The 19155-nt window shown below is 40.4% G+C and overlaps 2 protein-coding genes across 3 annotated transcripts in view; one reads left to right on the forward strand and one right to left on the reverse strand.

Moving 5' to 3' along the window:
* Positions 1–11599, forward strand: part of fam49a (family with sequence similarity 49 member A) — a 34511-nt gene extending 22912 nt beyond the window's left edge. Inside the window, exons 3-12 of one of the 2 annotated variants that reach the window (XM_069158652.1) lie at positions 2099–2178; positions 4305–4426; positions 5077–5182; positions 5443–5579; positions 6024–6101; positions 6317–6433; positions 7433–7512; positions 7978–8104; positions 8269–8339; positions 8910–11599. In XM_069158652.1, the coding sequence (XP_069014753.1) occupies positions 2109–2178; positions 4305–4426; positions 5077–5182; positions 5443–5579; positions 6024–6101; positions 6317–6433; positions 7433–7512; positions 7978–8104; positions 8269–8339; positions 8910–8973 (972 nt within the window). In that variant the 5' untranslated portion in view covers positions 2099–2108 and the 3' untranslated portion in view covers positions 8974–11599. Of the gene's footprint in view, positions 1–2098; positions 2179–2518; positions 2599–4304; positions 4427–5076; positions 5183–5442; positions 5580–6023; positions 6102–6316; positions 6434–7432; positions 7513–7977; positions 8105–8268; positions 8340–8909 lie in introns of both variants that reach the window. The other variant, XM_069158651.1, reaches the window with a different exon arrangement.
* A 19-nt stretch (positions 11600–11618) lies between these two features.
* Positions 11619–19155, reverse strand: fbxo16 (F-box protein 16). The gene is made up of 9 exons (XM_069158650.1): positions 19101–19155; positions 18536–18631; positions 17685–17720; positions 16493–16699; positions 16216–16380; positions 15796–16055; positions 14925–15036; positions 14223–14493; positions 11619–12517 (listed from the first exon to the last, which is right to left on the reverse strand). The coding sequence occupies exons 1-9, from the start codon at positions 19101–19103 to the stop codon at positions 12453–12455; spliced, it is 1215 nt and encodes a 404-aa protein (XP_069014751.1). The 5' UTR covers positions 19104–19155; the 3' UTR covers positions 11619–12452.

Here is a 19155-nt window from a genome sequence, read left to right on the forward strand (position 1 = left end):
ACATTGCTTCTAGCTTCACTGGACTGTTATTGCCACATGGTCGGAGGGACTCGCCAAGAAAAACATTCCCTTTGCTCAGAGGTGGCTGCCGTGTTGTCGTTCAGCCGTGCTGGTTCCCGGGTACCGGCGGGCAGGACGACCCGAGTCTGGCTGAGGCTGTTGCAGAACTTGTAGCCGCAGGTTACGCTTCGCCTGGAAAAAAAAAATTAAAAAATAAGGCTGCCACAGCACATGTAGCAACATGCCACTGATGGTACAACTTTAATCCCTCAAGAGATGTACAAGTGAGTCAACACTGCCCCCTGCTGGTACAACCGTGTACTTAACTCAAACAGGATCGTAGCTGCGTGAAATTGATGATCAGACACATTTTAGGGTATATCATTTCCCCTGCATCTACGCCGCCGGTGTAGGACACTATATGAGTGTCGTTATCCAGGAGGGTGTGTATGAATTTCTGATGAGTCCAAGATGAGGAATGAATACCGTGATTGAAAAATAGTCGTCAGCTTGCTGCAGGCGGTGCAGAGAAATGCAGTGTGATTATCATGTGCACGCTGCAGCACAGTGTCTCTTTTGTTGTCACTTCACTCTGTGACTTAAGTCGAGGGAAGCTGCATCTCTGTGTGGGAGAAGAAAAGACTCTGTGCCCCTTTCAGTTTCTTCTGCAACAGACGTAAAAAACGATTTTAAAAAATAAATGATTTTACAGACTTTAGAAATCATCTTTATTTTATTTTATTAAAGCTTTTATTAGACATCACATCTTCCTTTCCACCTAACATGAATGCAACATCTGCTTAAGTCTTTTGAATCCAGGTTATTTTCTTCCCATCTGCCTCCTATGAAGTATTGTGACATTCTCCCTTTTACTGTACTCATGGCCTCATATTATGCTACTGTAGGTTTAAGACCTGCTGTGATTACAGAGTGTGTGACCACCCTCCATGGCTGGGGAGCAAGACTTTTCCCTGGAAATTGCTACCTACCTTCTGCCTTTTGCCTCCAATAAACACTTTATGGAGTGTAGCTGTAATTTAGGACTGCATGCCTGCGTTTAGAAAAGCCTCGGTCCAAAGGAGCAGAAAAACTGGTTCTCGGGTTTTGTTCTGCAGCGGTGGAAGGAAACTTTAATGACCAGGAAACACTCACAGCTCCACAATGTAAAGTCACAAATTCCACTTGTGTAATGTTTGTGGATTTTAAATGAGTTGGACAGTTAGAAATGCTTCATATCCACTTCAGTTTTATGTCTGCACTTTTAAAGATGATGAAAATGATCAAGCAATTAGTTGCATTAAGAGTTCATTTAAAAATAATCAGCAGAAATTAAATGTTCAGGATTTTATTTTATTTTTTTTTTTTCAAACAAAATGACCTTAAAGTCTTTGTTTTAGTTTCTTAGTTGAGGATATTTGCTGCTTTTTTGGTCTCCTGTGACTGTAAATTGAATATCGTTTTTTTTTTTTTTTTTTAACAAAACATGTCAACTTGTGATGAACAGTCTTCACTATTTCTGTCCATTTGTAGTTCAAATAATTGAGAAAATCAACAGTAGATTAATTGATGATTATTAGTTCTAGCTCAACTTTTTTTTCTTTTTGCAAGATGTTGGAAACTGAAATATCTAACTTTCAGCACTACTTTATAAATGAGTCCTTTTAACTACGCTCCTGTGTGTAGTTGTCATCGCACATACAGAAGTTTGAATCGAAGCAAAAAGTGAAAGTGAAAATATCGACTTTTATAAAAAAGAATTCCCCCCCGAAACAGAAGTTGTGCCTGAAAATGGAAGCCCGTCCTATTTTTCTTCCTCTATTATTGATATGTTGATAGATGCCGGCAGCCAGAATAGCTTCATGAAACTGGTGTGAAATGAATATGAATGAATATGAGAAAACATCAATCATAACAAATAGAAACAGCATCCGTGGGTTTGAGTCACACTCGAGTAAAGTTCATATTTTCATCTTGCAAGTTGTCATGATTGTCTTTCATAAGTCAGCCACACAGTTAAATATACCATGAATGTGTTTAGTCTGAAAATGTCTTGTATATATTTTTGTGTTTTTTTTAAAAACTGTATTTTGACCATCAGGTTTGCTGGAATGGGTAACCTGCTAAAAGTCCTAACAAGGGAAATAGAGAACTATCCACACTTTTTCCTGGACTTTGAAAGTAAGTCTGGCCGAGGAGCGGAACAAAAGATGGATGGAGAGAGAGGTGTGGGGGAGGGTAGACGGTGTAACACCTGCTCGGCTCTTTCCTTTCCGTCAGCTCTCGGCGACGAAGCCGCGAAGGAGTCGGCCTATGCTCCTCTGTTTTTCCTCCTTCGCTTTGTTTTTCCTGTTTCTTCCGCTCAGTGACGACCTCCTGCTCTATCAGCTCTGACCTCCCATCTCTGTCTGAATAACTTTTTCTTTTCTTTTTTTGGATGACTTTTTAACATCACACCTGCTTTCCCTTCCTGTGTTTCTCTCTCTCTCTCTCTCTCTCTCTCTCTCTCTCTCTCTTGCAGAAACCAAATGGGGAATCTGTTAAACGTGCTCACTTGCACAGAGCTTGAACAGGGGCCAAACTTTTTCCTTGACTTTGAAAGTGAGCTTCTGCCTGTCCTTCTGCTTGACATGAGTCTGACCCTTGACCTTTGCTGTCTGCATGCCCCTGTTTGTGCAATTATGAACCATTTGATGCATGCACACACACACACACACACACACACATGCGCGGCACGTTCACTACCACTTTTTTGATCGGGTCCCCGTATGCAGTGTGTTACATCATGGTGCGTCTGCCTCATTTGTTCTGTAGCTGTCATTATATAATCAGTATCAGTTCAATATATTAGTGTGAAGATATCAAACATTCCCACATTTGGACACTGCAGCAACAGCATTAATATATAATACAGACAAATGAGATCATTTTTTTCTCACAAAGCAAATAAATCTGCTTTGGCCTTTTTGTTTAAACCTCCTGCAGAAAGAGAGAGGGAAAAAAAAAAAAAAAAAGAACAATACGCCTCCACAGTGGCATTTCAGCTGCGCTCACAATGTAACCAACATTGCTTTGTTTATCCAGCAGAGAGGAAATGATAGGAGTGCAAGGTTTTTCAAATGCAAAACAGACCCCAGACAGAGTTTTAATGTCAGTGATGCTCTATATTTAGCGCTGCTGCAGCAGAAAGTGAGTCTCTGTGGTCGTGATAGACGAAGCTCGTACTCCGAGTTTCTAACACACACCTTGTAGTTATGTGTCGTATTAAAGAGCTCACATCAGCTCACATGTCATTAGTGTTTTCTAACAACTGCAGAGAACACAGAAGTCTGCACTGGTGTTTTTAGATTATTTAAAGATGCAGAACATTGAAAATGATTAAAGCACATGTCAAAGCATACTCTGCATTCATGCTGAAAAACATGCAGGAAACATAAAGTTGCTGAACCTGTGGGTTGGTGGTGGCAACAGACATTTTATTTCAATTACCAACTATTGATTACACTACAGGTTCTACTTGTGATCTGTCCAAGAGCTGCCACACATCTTTCACAGTCAAATATGAAAACATTGCTGCCTTAGTGCATCCAGAAATCAAATATGTTGACGATATCAAGAGAAAACAGGGTTTGTTTTGAAGCATAAGGCAAAATGCAGTAAATGCATCTAGCTCCATTGTGTTCAGTTACAAAGGTATTAAAACTTACTGATTACTTAATATGCTTAAACAGACATTGTGTTGGATTTGAATTTCAAATTAAAAGCATCTCAGTGGACGTCCAAGGCAGTAAATGTTGGTGGTTGACTGTAAAAGGACTGAAAGTGATGCTTTCAGCTTTGACCCACACAGATCATGATGCTGAATGTTTTTGTTCTTATTCTCCTTTTTTTTTTTAAATCATCATCTAAACATTGGATTTTCAAAATAAAACAAAGCAAACATTGATGAGTTTCTTTTAAGCAGCAAAAACATTCAGCACACTTCCCCGTGTTTCCCCCAGTCGTGATGAGTAAAACTGCTCTCATCATCGTTTCTTTCATCGAAGCCATTTCACATCAATATGAATATAATGTGAAGCTCTCCAGTGTAAAAGACGACGGCAGAGTTAAATCTGCTGCATTGAAGTCTTTATTTACAAGTTACAAATCACTCGAGGATTCTTGATGTGAAAAAGCGAGAATTAATGTGTGTGTTTTTACGGTGGCTTCGGTAGCTAACTATCATCCTGATGTGTGTGTTTTTATCTGGATGTGTGTGCATTAACATTTGTGCGTGGGCTCGCCTTTGTTCGCACTCGTGTGTCAAGATGCACAGGCGACAGAAGGAGAGCGGGAGGTGTGGAACCAGGTGAACTCGGTCCTCCAGGACTCTGAGAGCATCCTGACGGGCCTGCAGGCGTACAAAGGAGCCGGCCAGGAGATCCGAGATGTAAGGAAACACACACACACACACACACACACACACACACACTGATGCTATTAATTTGAGGTCAACAAATACCCTCAAACTTTAAAAACCCTCTCCCCCGACAAAGCGGATGAGAAGCGTGTCCCTGGCGTCCGTCTCTTGAGACCAGCGCACGTCAAACATCAAACTGACTTTGTCCGGTGACAAAGATATTCATTGATTATTGGTCTGTTGATGGACTGTGAGATCTCTGCACAGCTGTGGTAAATGTGTCTTAATGGGTGAAAGCAAACAGCTTTTAGGTGCATTGCCGCCACCTTCTGGCAGTAGTAATGCATTACTACCAGATATAAACAGTGGTGAATATACTTCAGAAGATAGACACGTAAACTTTTTTTTTTTTTTTATTTTTTTTTATGACTATTCCAAAATCCCCGACCCATTGGTAACACAAACCCTTCACGCGTCTTGTTCCTGCACGCGAGTCGAATCGTAGATCTGTTTACAAACCTGGTTTCTGCCGTTACCCTTCAACATCTGCATTCAGCTGCACAGTCACAGAACAAGCCGCCAATCAAATCCGGTATGCAGCGTGTACCGACTGTGATGTACTTGCTGGTTCATGATCCTTTCTGAAATATTCTGCTGCTTCCTTGTTGTTGTTCTTCCAGGCGATCCAGAACCCGAACGACCTCCGGCTGCAGGAGCGAGCGTGGAACTCGGTCTGCCCGCTCGTCATCAGACTGAAGAAGTTCTACAGCTTCTCTCTCAGACTAGGTACGATCACACTGCTGAGCTGAACCTTACTCAACTGAACAGGTTATAAGACAATAGATGTGTTGCTCGTCTGTGGTAAGGAACCGAGGGAAATGTCATACAACAAAATGAGTTGATTAACTGTTTGCTTCTGCATCATATGCACGACCACTTGAATTGTAAGTGGTGAATATCATGTGAGTTTTCTGGTGTGTGTGTGTGTGTGTGTGTGTGTGTGTGTGTGTGTGTGTGTGTGTGTATGTGTGTGTGTGTGCGTGCAGAGAAGGCGTTGCAGAGTTTGTTGGAGTCCCTGACATGTCCGCCCCTCACGCCGACTCAGCACCTGGAGAGGGAGCAGGCGCTGGCCAAACAGTTCGCGGAGATCCTCCACTTCACTCTGCGCTTCGATGAGCTCAAGGTCAGCCGGAAACTCTCCGGTTAAACTCAGAGGGGCCGACGTCAATACTGTCGTGGCACCGAGCCAATTCCTCCGTTTAGTTTTAAAGCACACAGCGTTTACTACATTACAGCAGGAATGAATCTCGGCAGCGTCTGTGATACCGTGTTTACCACACATGGATTTTTAAACTTCAATACATTTTTAATAAAAAAAAAATTAAAAAAAACTTTTTTTCATTCTTTTCAAACTAGCTTTTGGCCACATATCTCTGAGTTTTGTGCGTCTCAGTGAAAGGAGACTGCAGCTAACTGGTGGTTTTTAATAGCATATGAAGCATTTAGGGAACATCAGTGAATTGTAGCGTCTAGCAAACATCTGCAAGTGAACCCCACTTCTATGAAATTATATGATCTTTTCTGAGCATAAAGTGCTAGATATGAACGTTTCCTTGTTTTCCTTCAGATGAGAATTCCTGCCATCCAGAACGACTTCAGCTACTACAGACGGACCATCAGCCGAAACCGGATAAACAACATGAACGTGAGTCGTCCTAATTTTAAATTCTACTTGTATCTTACAATAATGTTTCATAAATATTTAGTATCTGCCGTGTACTCTCAGTAAAAGAGGAAGCAATATTAGAGTGACCGACGAAAGCAATGTGGTCACTGTGTTTTGATCTTTTTCTTTTTAAGTCGCAGATACATGACATCCGATAACTGAACCGTTTATCTGTGATCTTTCTGCATCCTCAGCTGGACATCGAGAGCGAAGTCAACAATGAGATGGCCAACAGGATGTCTCTGTTCTACGCTGAGGCCACGCCCATGCTGAAAACACTCAGCAACGCAACCACAAACTTTGTGACGGAGGTGAGAGGACTGATGTTACATAACTGAATCTGACCGAGCTGACGCACAGACGTGTCAGAAAATAAGGAACAGCTTGTTCTTCGGTTCCAGCTTGACTCTGAAATTCTCTGTCATACTTAGAGATATCAGTTTTCATAACACAGTGGCTCTCAAAACTGTACAGGATCTGCATTTACACAAATACTCCACCCAGAAGGAGTGTCAAACATCTCATCTTAACTTGTAATCACATTTTTCACATTATTTTGTTGTGTTTAAAGCAGCTATAAGTATAATTTTTTTCAACAATGGATCAAATGACTGCATGTAAATGAAAGGTTTCACTTCCAGTGATGAGTTTACACAATACTATTTCTCACCTCTGCAGTTCTCCGGGCCGTGTATTAATATTGTATCGTTATTGTAATATAATATCGCCTTAGATTTTGGATATTATAATAACAATATTCACATTAAGGTTGTTTGGTTAAAAATATGAGGATATGTTCTTATGACCCAGCCCCTTTCCTCTAAGGAGCTTTTTAACATCTTTCAGCTCATTGTTTTGTATTTACAACCTTGAACTCTACAGTTTTTAATTCATGATCACTGCTCTCATCAGTTGATTCCAGAGATAAAGCTCTGGTACACCCACACTACGTTCTCAGCACTAAATGGCCGACAGACAGACAAAGTGACCAGCTGGTCAAAATTTAGCATCTATAGAGCTGGATATTTATATTTATAATATTTATTGGATATAAAATGGAGCCCAAAAAAAAAGCTAGCTCAGAACTCAAATCAACAGCGGGACACAAACATGACTGTGTGAATAAGTAACTGTTTGATAACAGGGTCATCGTATCACCGCGATAATATGAGTTTCCCCGTCGTCTTTTTTCACTGCCTCCATGTGTCCATAAATATATTTACTCTAGGTTTGAGGGGTTTTTTTTGTTTGTTTTGTTTTGTTTTTTTACATAATACAAATGTTTATAATCATTGTTTGTACCAACGTAGAACAAGACTCTTCCACTGGAGAACACGACAGACTGTCTCAGCACCATGGCCAGTGTCTGTAAGGTCATGCTAGAGACACCGTGAGTTAAGATGTTTTTACACACATGAACACACACACACACACGCACAGAAAAAAAGGGTTCTCACGAGCCTTACAAGTCCATGAAGGTCTTCTTTCGGACAGAAACAACTCAGAATAAGACTCAAATCTCTCTGTTACCATAGCAACACTTCATGTCCTGTGATTTGAGATTTGTCTTCGCGCAGTTTGAAAATTATTTCATCCTTTTTTGGCCTCCTCGAATTTAAAAGAAGAAGCCTTGAAAGTCTGTAAAATGTTTTTCATGTGGGAAACCTGACAGGTGTGTAGAAAGAGCGTGAATCATTCACACACTTTCTATACACACGGAAGCGCTAGTTTTGATTTTCAAGACGGGGAAACGGTCACTGACGGCTCGGGCACTCTTCTTCAGCGTCGACCCAAATCTTTCTTGTTGCATCATTCTTATCTGATCTAATCATTTCTCTCCTCTCTCTGTATTCAGGGAATATTCAAGTCGTTTCAGCAGTGAGGACACACTCCTGTTCTGCATGAGGGTCATGGTCGGGGTCATCATTCTTTATGACCACGTCCATCCCAACGGCGCCTTCAACAAGTCCTCCAAGATAGACGTAAGAGACGCGCACGCACGCACACACACACACACACACACACACACACACACACACACACACACACACACACACAGTCTTATAAGCTGCAGAAAAGATGTGTTTAGTGATGCAGCCTTTGGTTTTTCTACACACTCCGTCTGACCCTGTTCATTTGTCCTCAGATGAAAGGCTGCATAAAAGTCCTGAAGGACCAGCCGGCAGACAACGTCGAAGGTCTCCTGAATGCACTCAAGTAGGTTATTTCACACAACTTTGGATCCGTAGGCAGCGTTTGTTTGTGTTAGTTCGTAGTCCGCAAATCTCCACTCGGCTCAAAAAAAGCTCTAAGAAGTTCCATGTTCAAGTGAATGTTCTGCTTTGTTATGTATTTCAATTGAAATCTCTCTTGTTGGTTTTTCACGAAGATCATTCCGAAGAAATACAATCGATACACGTTATTATTATTATTATTAGAATTATAATGATTTTTTTTTCGATGTTTCTTGAAGTGTCACAAAGTAAACTCAGCATTTGGCCACATTAGTTAATGCTGTTAATGTCAGTGCAGACAATAAACTCTAAATTATCCAGCCTCCGTTATATATCTTTGTCACGAGTTTCAAAAGTGTTTGATAGCTATGTTTAAATGATTATTTATATCTACCTAATATCAAAGTCCAATATCAGTCGGACTCTCCCACAAACCCGTTAAACGTCAGACCTGCTAATCAGAAAATTCCAAGCTCAAAGGATGTAAAGTGGTTTAATTTACTGTAAAATGAGGTTTCCCTGAATGAACTCTGTGATGTTTGATTCTCCTCAGATTCACCACAAAACACCTGAATGACGAGTCCACTCCGAAGAACATCCGGACGATGCTCCAGTAATATTTGTTCTTTTTTTATATATATAAATAGATATGAAGAGGATCATTGCTCTGACCTCAAATAAGATGTATATGTTTACATTATTTAAAAAGACTCGATGTTAATACTTGTGTGTATTTGCATAGTCATTCCCTCCAGAAATCCTTCTTTCTACTTGGCAAAAAAACACGAAAGCATCACATGAACTGCCTCCGCTGTTAACAGCTGTCCAAGCACAAATGATGGAAACCTATCAGCCTTATAGAGAACTGAGCTTTGCAAGCAGCACTTGGAAATAAATGAACAAGGCAGCGTGAAAATGTCCTTTAATGAATCTTTGCAATCTTTTATTTGACAATGGAATTTAGTTGTGTTTGACTTTTAATGAAATTTTCATCAGTTGTTTTAGGTGCAACATAAATCTGCGTTTTGGACATTTTATATTCTGACATCATTTATATCACAATCGTGTGTTTTCACTTCGTCTAAAAATAATCTGATTCAATGGCAGAATCTAGAATCAGTTGATGTTAAGATGAACATTTGTGCTGCAGTGAAGGTCTAAATATTGAAAGCTGATAAGGGATTGGTTGGTGTCAGGGTTTGCTGAGAGCGTTTGGATGTTTTTTTATTCTTGTAATTCTCTCTTCTTTTTTTTTTTTAAACTCCAGCCGTGTGCACCTGTTGAAATAAATCCACTGTGAACATAAACACTTACCTTGCACGTCCAGTAAGATCCAGTATGTCAGAGTTTGCTGTGCCGCAGAGGTAGACATGACTGAAAAGGCTTCGATAATGAATCCCATCAATCGACCCACCAAATGTCTTTATTCAATTGTTTTTGAGTTTTGAGTGAGAATAATTGTGTTTTTTAAATCTTTGAGTGACTTGTTTGTTTTTTAAAGAAAGGCCAAAAATATCTTCTGAATCTGAATAAATAATGTTTCTCTTAGTAGAACAAGATTTGTAGGAAAAAAAAAAAAAAATCGTTTTTTCTTAGTTCTTAAAAAAGAATTAAAAAACAAATCCGGTTTTAAAGGTATTTGGATGTTTTTCCAGAATGAAAGGAATAGTTCACTTCGTCTCCACTGGAGGGAAAATGTGACAATTTTTTTTATACGACTTTTGATATTGTTTGACATGCTTGAATTCATCACAGCCCCTGTAAACTCTCTTTTTGTGTCCTTTAAACATGGAAAAAGAATCCTGAAAAAACTCGATGAGCACTTCAAAATTTGCCTTAAATCAAACTGTTGAAGTTGGATGAAAGATCGAGCGTGCAAACACTGTGTGGTCGTTGCGGTTGATGAGAGCCTCAAGCAGCATCATTATGTTGTGTATTACTAACAGTCCAGATCATCCTCCCAACAGAAGTCTGTAATACATCCAGTCCACTCGAGGATAACGTGTCACAGTTGGCCTGAAAAGTAGACTCTCGTCCGACGACGTGATGAACGTCATGAGACGTACAAATTTTAAACAAACAGGGAGGCGGGTTGGATGGATTTGGAGTCCTCGGGAACGCAGTGTCAATTTCTATAAAGAAATGTTTTCCGAATCCTGACCAGGTAGTTTTTGTGCCTTACCCGAACCACGTGTTGTATTTCCTCCTAAACTCAACCACGTGGTTTTTCACGCCTGGATGAGATCAAACCGTGACGCTGACCTCTAGTGGACTGGAGGGTGTGTTACACACTTTGCCGTGATACCGGGTTAATTACGACTCCATGGATGTCCCTGATCGTCCTTCAGTTCTTCCACATGCAGCAGCTCTGGCTCGGTTGGACAATCTGTGACTGTTGTTCATTTTTACTGTAATCTCTTTCCACCAGTGGATAAACACAGCGTGTGTATTAAAGATCTACATATAGAGCGGTGAAGACATTTTAGTTTGGTAAAACTGTTGTAAAAACCTTTTTTCAGACCATTTTTACCATCTAACATATGACAATAATAACTATATCACACCATCATCCACCTGACTAGACACTGACTTCACCCCTGTGGTTTAAGATGTGGAACTAAAGCACAACTTTGCCTTAAAGACATACATAAGCTGATAAATATTAGGACTCAACCTGTGAAACACGTTTTTTTTTTTAATGCACAACACAATTTCTTTTCATTTTATTTCATCCATAAACATAAACGATCCGTACCCGCTCATGTCCTCCAATTAACACGTCCACCTTCAGTTAACATTAAATTAACGCGTCATCGGTTTATTTTTCATTCTCTGGTATTTAGTAATATATACGTACATGTGTGTGAGCCATGCTTTGGATGCAATGTTTTATATGCAACGAGGGTAAAGTGAACATGAGACTTGAAGCGCGGTGTACGTATGATAGTGATGTTTTATATCGGACTGAAAGTGGTTATTAAAAATCACATCGTCCGTCACGACTGATGTACTCGAAGCTCCTCTCTGCCCAGGATATGCTACTGTGTGCCGAATGCAAGACGTCGTTTTGAACACTGAGACAGAATCTTTTTTTTTTTTTTTTTTTTGTCTTAAACTGACACGTATTGTTTAATATTTTTGGAGTTGAGACTCACTGTTGATATGAATTGCTTTGGCTTTGTTGTTGCATCGTGAATGGGATGTGTGGATCGGACAATAAAGGTGGTACATTTCTTACACGGACTGTGTTTCCTTTGGCTTCGTTATTTACAGGTGACACAGCTGAAGCACCGCTGGGTATGAAATGACTCGTCTCATAAATAAAACAATAAAACAATGAAATACAGCTGTTAGAGTTATTAAAAAGAAGCACCATTATTCTTCAAAGAATAATAAAAACATATTTCTATGATATCAACAAGGCAGAAAACACTGTAGCTCATGCAGAATACACATTTCTTCTTCATGAGTTATTTTCTCTTTACAATTACTTTTTGCTCCAAGTATAAAGTATAAATTCTTTAAGGACAGAAATTATTGAGACTTTTGTTGGGCCGGAAGGATTCTAGATTTTGGGGTCGATGTTAAAATCAGCCACTATTTTTCATATCTATATTTACTGTATATATAAACGCACTTTTTGGGGGAGTTTTTTTTTTTGTAATCTCTTAATTTTGGTTATCAAACACTTGACACTTGGGGCAAAGATAAGTAATGAAAGCAGGATATTTTACAGTTTTTTGTCCACACTGGAATATAATTTAGATTAGAGCCATTTCCAATTTACCCCAAACATACATTTTTCTGTATTATGGTCTGTAACAAAAAGTTTTTATAGCACATACTGGACAACATTATTGCCGATATCAATATATTTCTGATTGGCCAATATCGTCCAGTAAAGTTTGGCGGCTGATGTCTTGGTCAGGCTCTACTTTAAGAAATTTCTCCTAAATAATTATGTAAAATAATAATGAAACGCTAATATATTTGTATATCTTGTGATGTTTACACATTGCATGTCTTATGATAGTAAGTGAAGCTCTGGATCTTGCGCGCTGTAGTTCTGCTGTCCTCCTCATGGGGGCGATATATTTCACCTCCTCTCATGTATGCGTGATGCAGGCGCAGTCCAGCGCTGAACATCAAACAGGGGTGTACCTGCAATCAAAATGAATACTTCATGAATGGCATTTTCACTTAAAGTTGAATTTGAAAAACAAAGTCATCATGTGAAAGAAGACTTTCAGTGATATTACTGCTGTAGTTACCCGCGTGTTGTCTCTCATCTAACAATACACAGTTGTTTAGACAGAATAATGTACACGGTGCATGAAAATAATTAACCGTAAGATATCTCAATCACCTTTATAAACAGACAAACACACATGTGGTCATATCAGACTTCCTGCCTGTTTGCAGCATTCATCATGCTGACATGACTTTATGAGACGGCACAGCTTTTTCCTGCTGCACTAATTAAGGAAAAGTCAGTGAAGTCAAATAATGAATTGAGGTTCTCTTATAAATCAATTCCGGGAAATAATGCTTAAAGCAGGAAACGTGTGTCCTGCCATAGGATGCGGTTGGTTTTCATGTTTTCATCAAAGCTTTTCACAGCAAACACTTGTCATAGTCGGAAAAACACAGATGTCACCAATAACACAAAGGTTCTGTTCCATTGAAGTGGTTACGAGTTTTTTTTTTTATCTTATTATTATTACATAACACATAACGGTGTCATTCAGGTACACCTCTTATTGATTAAAGTTCAAATATCTATCTGATGGGTTTTATTGTGTTTTTAATGAATGTTAAATTCTAAGAACATTTCTGTGTCTTTCTATCTCATATCTCCTCAACTGCAGTATACCCAGCTGTCTCACAGCAGGGGGCCCTCGTTACACCATCTCCTCCCGATTGCCTTTTCGGTCATGGATAAGACCTTCAGCAAAGTATCAGTCCTCGTGATTTACATATTCTTACATTAGATTACCCAAATACACATCTGGGGTAATCGATATATGTTTATTGTCAGCTCCGCCTACACATTATTCCAGTATCTTGAATAAGAAGTTTTAGTCTGAGGAGTCATTAAAAATCAGACGATATTTGTGCAACCAAATTCATTAAACAGCCTGCAGCTGCTGGATTCTTCTACCTTCTTTTGCCTGTCATCTTTATGTTTGTATTTTCAGTTCTGTTACCTTTTAATCTTTAGTTTTAGTAGCTCCGCTCAAACCAAACTTTTCCACCAGTCCAACAGTGTTCTTGTATTTGTAGCACAGTTTAGTTCTTAAGGTAAATCTGGTTCTCCTCCACAAAATAATCTCTGACTTTCAAAAACCTAAAAAAAAGTCTTTATTCTCCAGATTACATTTGAGATCATGGTGGTGGCACAAACATGGTAGTTCATCCTGATGAATATATATTTCAACAAATTAAATCAAGAGTACATACAAATTTTACGATTATTATCGTAAAATTTGTATGTACTCTGACACCAGCAGCGGCACCAACTCAACCAAATAATTTTTGTTTTTGTTTTTATATATTATTAAACGGATGTTCTATTAATTAGATGCAGATTGCAATATCTTCTAATGCTTTCCTGTTCACAGTAAATAATTCATGTCCACTCAGCACTCAGTAACAAGACCTACAATATTTCTGATATTTCTAACAGGGTCACAAACTGCACAAAGTCACTTTCTTGCAGAATCAGTCATTTTGAACCCATAAATTTGCCCTGAATGTGTTTCTTGCTGTGTGGTTACATCAGATTCAGCCCAGAGGAACTTTCTGTGTGTGTGTGTGTGTGTGTGTGTGTGAGTGTGAGTGTGAGTGTGTGTGTGTGACTACTTACTGGGAGCGCTCCTGTGTGAGCGCTGGGACGCCCTGAGCGCCTCCACGCTCAGCCGGGGCACCGGTGTCCTCACCGGCCGCGGGCGGATGCCGGCGTTCCAGTGGGCCAAGCAGAGCAGGCTCTTGGCGGTCTCCTTGGTGACGGGGTGGTCCTGGGTGTGAGATGCCCATGGGGGGCGAGTTTGATGGTGAAGAGGGTGGGGAGGAGGAGGAGGAGGAGGAAGAAGAGGAGGAGGAGAATGGTTGGGTCTGCAGTTGGAGCTGAGGAACATCTGAAAAAAAAAAGAGACAAGATTTCTCTTAATAAACCAAAACTCAAAAAAAGTTATGAAGTTATATTTCACAGTAATTCCTGGAGGCCGTAAATAAATGATGATTTCACCAAACCCTGAATATTAAAAGCCCCGGTGTCCTCTACTTCACCCTCTCCTCCACCCTTCCCTCCAACCCCATCATCAGCATAATTTGGCTGCACCCCCTCCCCTCCCATCCCCTCCCCTGCCTTCCCCTCCCCTTCCCCTCTCTCTCATGTCATCATTAACATGCGTCCCTGTGTAAACGCCGCTCTATAATGAATCACGCTGCCCGTTGGTTGCACAGTCTCCAGAGAACGCTCCGCGTTTATCATCTCGCTGAGATCCAGACCAGAAGGTCACAGTCCCAGCGGGGCGACGGCAGCGGTGATGAACGCAGCGCGGTTTACCAGCGATTTGGCTTTGCGTAGTTTGTAATCCACCTCAGACACAGTTCTCCTCTTCCCGTCGTCTGGCTTCGACGCGTCGCTGCTCCAGGTGGAGTTTCTGCTCCTCGTTTGCCTGGAAAGAGACGGCTGAGTCAGCGAGCAGGTGGAGGAGACGTGTTCTTGGCCAAGAAAGCTGATAGACAAGATTTCAAAATATGGATGTTGCTGTAAAAATAAATAAATTCTAAAATGTGGATGCTTCAAACACATCTTCAACCCACAGTCTCTTCCTGAGTTATGGTGTTGAATAATGACCAGAACCGTGTTTTAGCAGAACATGTTGATGTCACGGTGAAGCTGACCTTTGACCTTTGGCCTATAAAAATGTCATCACTTCAACATTTTATCCCGTTAGATATTTGTATGAAATTTTGACAAAAGTGAATGTATGAAAACAAGGAGTTATGGCCACAAATGTGTTTTGTGAGGTCACAGTGACCTTTGACCTTTGACATCTAATCAGTTCATCCTCTGAACCAAGTGAATGCTTGTGAGAAATTCCCTCAGGTTGTTTCCTGAGATGAAAGTGAGGACTTGGCGTTAGCTTTGAACGAGGACTGCGGGTTTTGCTTTCCATCTCACACGCTGGACTTTTCTCTGTCAACTCTTCTAATGTGGATTTGGAGATGTGACTGAAAACGTGAAAGACTTTTCCAGTTAACGCGTAAAGAGAAGTACGTGGACAACTTTAGTCATATACTGTGTTGGTTTCTAGACTGCAGGCTGAGCTTTGGATGCGGATGATGCTGCAGGTGAAGAACCAACGGTGTGCCGCAGTAGCACGGTGCATCCAGTGGTCGGTGTGTTCAGCATGAATTATCGATCAACTCACGCTGTCTGCGCCTGTTCGACGGGGTCCATGTTGTCCAGGTAGTTGAAGCGCACCGTGTCTTTGGGACGTCTGTCTGAGTCTCTCCACGGCGGCGGTGCAGCTGGCTGCTTCTCCTTCCTTGATCCCATCCCGGAGCTGCTTCCACGTCGCTGGGTTGTTGATGCTGGACGCTCCTCGCTGATGAAGGCCGGTTCTGGCTCTTGTCTACTGACTGCTGCAACATCTGGAACCACAAACTGCTGCTGCTGGGACGAGAAAGTCTGGAGACAGACAACAGAGTTTTATCGCTGGGATTTGAATATCCTCTAACTAAATTACATCCAGTTGTTCTGCATATTTCTGCCTCTGAGCCACAGTGTTGAGAAGGAACTCCCGAGAGGTGAAGAATGTTTGAGCTGACTCTGGATCTGATTTCCTGACCTGCAGCGGCCTGAGTCGCAGCTCCTGGACGGTCTGGATGTAGTGTCTCTTCCAGACGCCCTGCTCGAAGGGAGTCTGGGAGAAGTTGATGCACCAGCCGAGCCTCACACACTTGGGCATCCAGAGCTGGTCCAGCTCCACGATGCTCCTCCAGTGCCAGCTCACCTGCACACCGAGGATGAAGTCATTCGTTTTCTCCAAACAGATAAAGTCCAGAAGGTGGTTTATGAAAGACAGCCCCATATTAGTAACCCCATGACATAGTCAGAGTGGACACCTGGGCGCATCGACAGAGGCTGCGTGGGTCCAGGAAGGAGAACAGGTAGAGGCAAAGGGCTCTGGGCAGCAGGCAGGTGAAGTCCGCGGCCTGCAGGGGGAGCTGTCGGCTCACACTGAGGCTCAGGAACCTGAGCTGCTCCACCGAACCGCTCAGCACCAAGTCCTGCAGCACCGCCTTCCTCTGACCGTCAGACCACCTGTCAAACTGATGAACACATGACAGCTCACACTGTTCTCACTAACCAGCAGTGCAATAATGTCCCTCATCATCAGCTTACACTTACTTACTCACTTACTTTACTGAAGTAAAAGTATTAATACCAAACTGTAAAAATACTCGACTATAGTAAAAGTCCCGCATTCAAAACCGAAGTAAAAGTATGTAATTATTATCAGCAAAATGTACTACAAATATCAAAAGTAAAAGGACTCATTGTGCAGTAAGATACTCCCGTTATATATTATGTTTTTTGGATTAATATCACTGCTGCATTAGTGTGTATTTTACAGCTGTAGGTCATTTTAAAGCTTTATAAACTGTTGATTAGTTTAATGCATCATATTATATCAGAGCGTCATATCTTAGGTCGTGTCGCTGTCCTCCAACAACCATGTATCTCTAAAAAGTCAACTTTTCAGCTCAGAAAAACAGTTCTGTTTTTACATTTTCTAGTGAATTCAAGAGTTTATTTTATCTAACCCATGTATGAATATTCAATTCTTCAATTTATCAGAAACACTCAATTTCAAAGTCACAAAATATGAAGATAATTGAATTTCACTGAATAGAAAGGGAAGTAAACATAGTTTTGTTTTATATGATACAGATGTGAGTAGTGTGAGAAATGCATACATAATAAAAAAAATATGCACCTGTTGAATTTAAGCTGTTGTGATACAAAATGTGTGTTTGTTATTGTTCACATAAATAAACTTTCATTTAGTCAAAGTAGCTTTCAGAGGAAAAACAGGTTGAGGACCTCTGGAATAAAGAAATTACATTTTAAAAGCAACCAAAGCTGTCAGACAAATGCAGTGAAGTAGAAAGTACAATATTTGCCTCTCCTCTGACATGTTTGGAGAAGAAATGTAAAGTTACATTAAACTGATGCACTCAAGTGAAGTACAAGTACCTGGAATTTATACTTAAGTAAAAATATAAATAGTTAAATTCCACCACTGAAACTCACCCACTTTGCCAGAAGCCTGCGTCTCTCTTCAAACACCTGGAAAACAAAGGAAATAGTAAAGAAAAAAAAAAAAGGTAATACACAAAATGACTAAAAAACATCTGCGTCGTCTAAGTGTGATTTCTTTGCAGAACATTTCAGAACATTGTGAATCCTGTTCAGGATTTACAGATGTTTAAAACCAAAATAAGACTCACTGTTTCTGGTTGTACTTACTAGAACCTACTTTGCAGGCTGAATGGTTTTTTTTTTTGCTTCAAGGGTGCAGAAGGTTTAATGTTGGTCTTGCTCACACGAGCAGGAGCTTTAAACACAAATCTATACCTCATCACGACTATGTGAACATTTTGTAACACCTGGAGGAGCTCAGACCTGAATTGACTCCAGTCTGTGAGTACGTTTTTTTTACCTGAGAAAATACTTACTTAATGTATAGATACAGTTTTGACACATTAGTCCCCCCCCTTTTCTATTCCCATTATCGTCTGCTTCATATCACATTTCAGTGATAAATTGTAGCCTTTAACTATGACTGTGATACATTTATCAGCAGCTGTTGCTAAAAATTAAGGTCGTGGATTAATATCATATCGCGTTTAATCTGTTTATATAACACTTAAAAACATGAAATTAAAACATTTACTTTGTAACATTTTCAGCTTGTGAGGCGCTCCTTAAAAAAAGAAATTCCCCCTTTAAAGATGGTTATAATTATAACATCTTGAGGCCCAAAGGGCTGAAATGATGCTCACTAAATCGGAGGCAAATATATTCCACCACTACATCCCAAAAGAAAACTGTATTAACTAGCTTTCGGCTGATAGTTCTGGTTCCTAATGAGCCGGTCTGACCTTGCTGTTGGCCAGCGGGTGGTTCAGAGGAGTCCAGGCGCTCAGTGTGGTCCGCGTCTTGGTACAGCTCACGGAAGACCTCGGAGCAAGTGGCATCTTGGAGGAAATGGGAAGGGAAGATGCAGTAAAATATACCAAATTAACCATCATTCATATGAAACAATGCTGCTTTGTTTTGTCTTTTAAGGTGTGAATCATATAATTCTTTTTCCAGGACTGTTTACATCACAGCGAAACCCCTTCACATCACCTTGTTTATGTTTAGCCTCCAAAATTATTACAATATATTACATTTAAGCTTTCATTTGAAATGAATAATGTAATGTAAAAATGTACCCAGATTATAATCTGGACACTTTGTCAGATGTTATTTTCTGAATTCTACGACTGTCTTTGTTATTATATCACTTTTCAGTGTTAAAAACATCTCCAGCTTTAATTCTGCATTTTATAGAATAGTGAGTTGGGAAAGGAAAAGAAACATTTGTCCAAACTCCAGCCTGACACCACCCTAAACACTGTGAGCAGGACACTCCTGCACAAACTCCTCTGGTATGTAACTCACCATTAACTCTCCTCAGCAGGAAGGGGGGAAAAAACAAAACAAATCCAACTTCTAA

This window comes from Embiotoca jacksoni, unplaced genomic scaffold, assembly GCF_022577435.1.
Source record: "Embiotoca jacksoni isolate LCO1_2020_lvr unplaced genomic scaffold, fEmbJac1.0.p SCAF_23, whole genome shotgun sequence".
Classification (NCBI taxonomy): Eukaryota; Metazoa; Chordata; class Actinopteri; family Embiotocidae; genus Embiotoca; species Embiotoca jacksoni.